Below are 7,069 nucleotides of genomic sequence, written 5' to 3' on the forward strand. Positions count from 1 at the left end.
TATGAAGAATTAGTGAACTGCATATACACAGTATATTTTGGGTGTTTCTGTAGTGTAGTGGTTATCACGCTCATCTGACAATTAGTAAATTTTATGCATTTAAGTGCATTTAAACTGCATAGTGCCACTTCTGTAGAAAGGGATTGACATCGGGTATTATTGTCAATACAGAAGTCCAGAATGAAGGCTGCAAAGTGGAGTGGACTTAGAAGGAGGGATTGCATAACAATGAAATAGGTTTATTTTTAAGAAGATTGAATTAGGGCAGAAGGAGTGGGCAGGGAGAAAAGTATAACAATGAATGACTGGAAACCCTAAGTCTGTAAACTTTCATTAAAATTAATTTTAAAAAAAGTACTTGAAACATCACATTAATATTGTTGAGAGATAGGAAGAAAGACTAGAAAATACAAGGGCTCTGCTGGTGTGATCTGTGTGGAGTTACCTGCTAACCTAAGGTGACACTTCTGTGGCTTTATAATCCATTAGTGATTCTGTAGGAAAAAGATGGGCCATCTCCTCCTCTGACACTTGGAGCTTCCAAAAACCCACTGGAGGGTCAACTGGGAGTCTTCTCCCACCTGAAGTAAATGAGATGATGATGATGAGTCTGTTTTCTACCTTCATGTCTATACTTTTTAATGCAGAAATAGTATTATATCTGTATATATTATAAAGATTCACAGGATTTTTAACAAGATACTTTAAGAAACTTTCTTTTTATAACCCAAATGTTTACTTTTCTGATTTACAGGTACAAAGAAAGTTCTACAGAGATACAGATTATCAGGAAATTGCCATGTGATTACATTTCATCTTGAGTTTCAGGTTCTGGAAATTCAGGTAAATTAAAGATGTTTATTGTAACAATGGTGATTCTTCTGTTGTGAAAGTAATACTTTCTATAGCGTAGTCCCCAGCTGTGGTATAAATGAGGAAGATTTCATGAGAGTGGTCTTCCTTGTAGAGCAGCCCTAGGAAGTGATGCTATTTTGGATTATATGGTATCCCCCTAAAATATGTGTTGAATGCTTTGTCCTTGTACTTATAGCTGTAATCCTGTTTGGAAAAAATATTTTTTTTTCTTTTTTATGGCAATTAACTTCAATTCCAATAGTTTGAATTCCAAATGAATATTCCTGAGTTTTAAAAAAGACAGATGACACACGTATAAGCAAATATACATCAAGAATTGTTGGTAACCACAAGTTGATGTACTGGGAATAAACCTAACTAGAGACACAGAAGACATTTATAAAGAAAAATACAAAATATAACTGCAAGAAACAATAAGAGAACTAAATAATTGGAAAAATGTTCCTACTTCATAGATTGTATTGCAGTTGAGTACCATCCAGTTGGAAATGACCCATAGCTGACCTTCCAGAGCATTTTTAGTGGCAGTTAATCACTCGGGAGGAGATTGCTCATCCTTCTCCCACGGAGCAGTTGGTGCATTCGAACCAAATGCCTTTTGGATTGCATGCAATTTCTTATCACGAGGCTACCCAAGTTCTAAAATGAAAATGACAATCCTTCTAAAAGCATTCTACATTTTCAGTGCAATTCCATTAAAGATACCAAATTAATGTTTGAAACAGAAAAGGCAATTATTGTTGTTTGTTATTAAGTGAACTATGACTCATTGCAATAGCTCTGAACCCTGCCCTATCCTGAGACAATTTCACTGTCGCTGACACACCTACCTCCATTATACCAGTTACTGTGTCAATCCATCTCATCCAGGGTCTTTCTCTCCTGTGCTGACCTTCTACCCTTCTAAGCATAATGTCGTTCTCTAAGAACTGGTCTCTCCTGGCAACATGTCTGAAGTATGTGAGGAGCTTTTAAAAATCTTTGCTTCAAATGAGCAACCTGGCTTCATCCTCTGAAGGACAGATCTGTTTGTTCTGTTGGCAGTCCATGGTATGTTCAGTACTGTTCTATAGCACCACAACTCAAAAATATCAGGTTTTCTCTTGTCAGCTTTGTCATTGCACAACTCTCTGATGCATAGCTAGTAATTGTGAAGCCCATGGCCTGTGTTAGACGCATCCTAGTCTCCAGACTGACATCTTTATTTTTCAGCACTCTGGAGAGGTTCCTGACAACACACTTTCCCAATGCAATTCGTCTTTTGATTTCCTGATTGCTGGTGCCAAGAGTGTTGATTGTGGAAACAAGCAAATTGAAATTGTTAACAGTCTCAATCCCTTCTCCATCTATCGTGCTGCTGCCAGTTGGTCCAGTGGGGAGAATCTTTGTTTTCTTGATCTTGATATGCAGTCCATATTGAAGACTTCAATCCTTCACCTTCTGCAACAAACACTTCAGATCCTCCTCAGTTTCAACAAGCAAGCAATGTTGTGTTATATGCATAACATAGGTTTTTGATGAGTCTTCCTTCAATCATTATGCTACATTTCTCCTTTATGCCTCATAAAGTCCAGCTTCCCAAATGATCTGTTTGACAGCATGCATGTTTATTTCGAAAGGAAAAAGACCTCAAATAAGCAAAACACTTCTGAAAAACAAAAATGACGTTGGAAGCATGACACTCTCAAATCCTACTACACAGCTGTAATAACCAGCGTGTTACTGGTATAATGACAGACATTTAGGTAAATGGAACAGAATTGAGAACCCAAAAATTAACACGTTTACCTTGAGTTGTGATACTTAAGGATGATGTGGGCAGAATATTGAAGAGACAGTACAGGAGAGGAAGACCCCAGATGAGATGGATTGATACAGTATTTGGAGTAATGAGGGTAGTTGTGTGAGAGACAGTGAGATTGGCCCAGGAAAGAGCAGGGTTCAGAGCTATTGTGCAAAAGATCACATGAGTCGTGGTTGACTAGATAACACCTAACAACAACTATACCTATGGTCAACAAGAAAATAAAATCAATCAAATTTGGAAAGGACAGTCTCTTCAACACATGTTGCTGGCGAAATTGGAGTACTACTTGCAGGGTCCATGTCTCACACTACACACAAAAATCAATTTAAGGTGAATCAGAGAGAGACCTAAGGGTAAAAACTAAAGCCATAAAGATCATAAGAGACAAAATGGGACCATTCTTAGAAAGCCTAGATTTATAGTATAAATGAGCTAGCAAATACAACCAAAAATACACAACCATGAGAGGATAACATGAACAAATGGGACCTCCTAAAGATTAAGTCCCTGTGTGCATCAAAAACATTTACCAATAGGGTTAAAAAAACAGCCTACTGACTGGGCAAAAACATTTGTCAGTGCCATCTCAGGCAAGGGTCTTGTAACAAAAGTTTCTAGGTCTTCAAAAGAGAAATACTGATAACTCAGTTACAGCTTTTCATAGCTGACCCTCCAGCTGGTTTTCAGAGGTTGTAAATAAACATGAAAGAGTGTCCATTTTTCTTCTGTGAAACAGCTGGTGAAATTGAACTATCTGCACTTTGGTTGGCAGCAACTGACCAGAGCTCTGTAATTGGATCATATATTCTGTAAATAGAGTTAGTTTTTTCTTCTTTGCCAGTCTGGATGCTTTAATTTCTTCTTCTTACCTTTTTGCTCTTGCTAGACCTTCCAGTGTGGTATTGAATAGGAGTGACAGGAAAGTGGGTCATTATCTGGTCCCTGTTTGCATAGAGAATGCTTTCAGTCTCTCCCCACATTGAATGATGTGCACTGTTGGCATTACATCTATGCTTTAATTGTGTATGGAATTTCATTTCTATTCCTATTTTCTTGAGAGTTTTTATCAGAAAGGGTGTTGAATTTTGTCTAGTGCTTTTTTGGTATTGATTGTTGTTAGTATGTAGTTCTTTTCCTTTGCTATCTTTATGTGGATGTACATGGCTTGGTTTTCTTTTGTTGAACCATTGTTCTTTCTTTTAATTAAATTTTATTAATTTTAATGAACATTTACAGAGATTTTGGGTTTCCATTCATTCATTGTTGCACTATTTTCTCCACCCTCCACCCCAGTTCATTCCTCTTCCCCCCCTTGAAAGTCTGTTTTAATTGTCCCATTCCCACAGTGCTTGTCAAAGTCAGTTCTGATTAATCTCCTTTGTCAATGTGTCCTTTGCCATTCCCTATCACTCCTCCCTGAAGGAGACTTCACCCTGATTCATAAGGAAAAGGGGACGGCATATTCTCTTAGCTACTTCCTGCTCAAAAGGGACGCTGTGGGTTTCAGGGTGAAGATCTTCTCTCACTACTCTAAAGGGCCCCTTTGGCAGTAGGAAACACATAGACTATTATGGAAATTGATTTTGGAATTTAGATGCACTGTTATCAATTGTGCTTAGCCGTACATGTTCATATCCTTGAAGATGCATCATGGAACTGTTGCAGCCTAGAAGACACAAATTTAACTAACAAGTTAAAAGTACATGAGTCAAAAATTGAAAAGCATTAATTAATACTCCAAGTAGAGGCTCTAATAGTGGCCCAAATCAAGTTACAGAGGGAAGGTAGTTCTTAAAATAAAAGGCCTATTGACTAGCACTTTGTCTATTATAGTATAAAGGTTAGGAACCACAAGATGTAGAGGTTCAACTATGTCATTTATTGTTCTTAAGTCCTGGAGCAAATTCCATCTACCACTGGATTGTTTTACAGCCCCGAAGTCCTCCTGCAAGGCAGCCGTGAAGTAAGGAACTGCTTATGAGGTTTTCCTGCAAGGCAGCCGTGAAGTAAGGAACTGCTTATGAGGTTTTCCGTTAATTCCAACAACTGAACCATTGTTTTTGCATTCCTGGTATAACTCCCACTTGAAAAAGATGTGTGATTAAAAAAAACAAATAGGGTGAGGGGGGAGGGGTTGGTGTGGGGAGAAGGGTGCAACAATGAATGAATGGAATTCCAAAATCTCTGTAGATGTTCATTGAAATGAAAAATAAACAAACTAAATTAATAAAAAAAAATAAAAGAAAATTCTAATGGCTAGAATTTAAATGATAATTTTTGTGTCTGTCTTCATGAAGGATATGCATCTATAATTTTTATTTATTTTTTTTAGTGTTATCTTTGCCTGAGTTTTTTATCAGGGTTATGCTTGCTTCTTCAGTATGGTTTGAGGCTCAATATCAAGAAAACAAAGATTCGCATCACAATGGATGGTGAAGAGATTGAGATCGTTCACAACTTTAATTTGCTTAGCTCCACAGTCAACACTCTTGGCACCAGAAGCCAGTAATTAAAAGACGTATTGCAATGGGAAAGTTGGCTGTTGGAGACCTCTCTAAAGTACTGAAATGTAACAATATCATTCTGGAGGCTAAGGTGCACCTGATATATGCCCTGGTCTTTGCAGTCACTTGCTATGCATCAGAGAGCTGGACAGTGACTAAGGATGATAGAAGGTGAATTGATGCCTTTGAGCTGTGGTGTTGGAGAAGAGAATTGAATATACCATAGACTGCTAAGAAAATGAACAGGTTTGTCTTGGAGATGGTGAAGCCGGGCTGCTCGTTGGAGGCAAGGATTATGAAGCTCCATCTGACTTCTTTTGGACATGTTTTAAGGAGGAACCAGTCCTTGGAGAGGGACGTCATGCTTGGGAGGGTGGAGGGACAGCACAGGAGAGGAAGACCCTCAATGAGATGGGTTGAGTCAGTGACTGGGATAAAGGGGGTAGGTGTGTCGGAGACCGTGAGATTGGCACAGGATAGGGCAGAGTTGAGGGTTATTGTATATGAGGTCGCTATGACTTGCAGATGACAGCACATAACAACAACAACAACATATTGAATTTAGGAGTATTCCCTCTATTTCTGTTTTCTGAAATAGTTTCTCTTCTGAATGTTTGAGAAAGTTAGCCAGTAAAGCTGTCTGGTGGGACTTTTTAGAATGGAAGTGTTTTTATAAGTGTTTTTGTAGTGTGTTAATTTAAATTTTCTTCCTTTGTCTGTCTTAGTTCAGGTAACAGTTAGCTTTTAAAAATATGTCTATTCTAGAATGAAGGCTACATAGTCCAGTGGACTTGAGGGGAGGGATTGCATAACAATGAAAGAGTTTTACTTTTCAAGGAGAAGTGTGAATTGGGGGGGTAAGGATAGGCAGGAAGAAAAGTGCAACAATGGATGCCTGGAAACCCAAGTCTCTGTAAACATTCATTAAAATTAATTTTTAAAAAAGTCTATTCCCTCTAGGTTTTAAATTTGTTATAGACTTCATATTATTTTGTTCTTTTAAATGGAACTGAATTCTATTGTGACATTATCATACTATTTTTTATTTACATTTCCTTCTTCTTTTCCTCTGCTGCATTTGCCAGTCCTTTTCAATTTTATAAATCCTTTCTAATAACCAGTTTCTATTTTTTTAAATTTTTATTTCTGTTGCATTTATTTATGCTGTCATTACTTCCTTGCTAGTGGGGACTGTAGACCTTGCTTGCTGCTCTGTCTCTATCAGTTTATGATGTTAAGGTATTGATTTGGTTATTTTTTGATGTGTTTATTGCTATAAGTTGACCTTTGAGCATTGATTTTTCTGTTCCTCAATTGATTTTGTTATATTTTTGCCACTTAAAATTTGTTTTACGATGTCTTTAAATGTCTTCTATTGCCTAGTAGTGTTCAAGCAGAGTACTATTTAATTTCCATGTCCTTCCCCCCACCTCCACCCCCTTGTTCATCCTGTTCTGTCAATCACCCTTTGGAATGGGACCAAATATAGATCTCTTCCAGTCAGTTGGTCAAATGGTTGTCCTCTAGATTTCTTGGCATAATTTGGTGAGCACATCTAGGGCAGCATCTGTGAGTTGAAATATGTCTATTGGTATACCATCAGTAACTGGGACCTTATTTTTTGCTAATTCTTTCAAAGCAGCTTGAACTTCCTCCTTCATCACAACAGGCTCTTGCTCATATGTTGTTTCATAAAATTCTTCTGTGTCTGACAATTCCTTTTGGTATAATGACTCTATACCTTTTCCAGCTGCTGTTAATAATTCTGGTTCTCTTAATATTCTATCTAAAGCATTTGTTTTTTAAATTTAGGTTGTTTATTTTTCATTTCAATGAACATCTACAGAGATTTTGGGATTCCATTCATTCATTGTTGCACCCT

General features: G+C 37.5%; 1 protein-coding gene across 1 annotated transcript in view; it reads left to right on the top strand.

Moving 5' to 3' along the window:
• The window catches only part of CENPP (centromere protein P), a 565,831-nt gene that overhangs the window by 16,513 nt on the left and 542,249 nt on the right, over positions 1-7,069 (top strand). Inside the window, exon 3 of the mRNA XM_006900737.1 lies at positions 755-843. Within this exon, the coding sequence (XP_006900799.1) occupies positions 755-843 (89 nt within the window). The remainder of the gene's footprint in view (positions 1-754; positions 844-7,069) is intronic.

The sequence above is a fragment of the Elephantulus edwardii genome, unplaced genomic scaffold (assembly GCF_000299155.1).
Source record: "Elephantulus edwardii isolate Elephantulus edwardi_28Jun2011 unplaced genomic scaffold, EleEdw1.0 scaffold00292, whole genome shotgun sequence".
Taxonomy (NCBI): domain Eukaryota; kingdom Metazoa; phylum Chordata; class Mammalia; order Macroscelidea; family Macroscelididae; genus Elephantulus; species Elephantulus edwardii.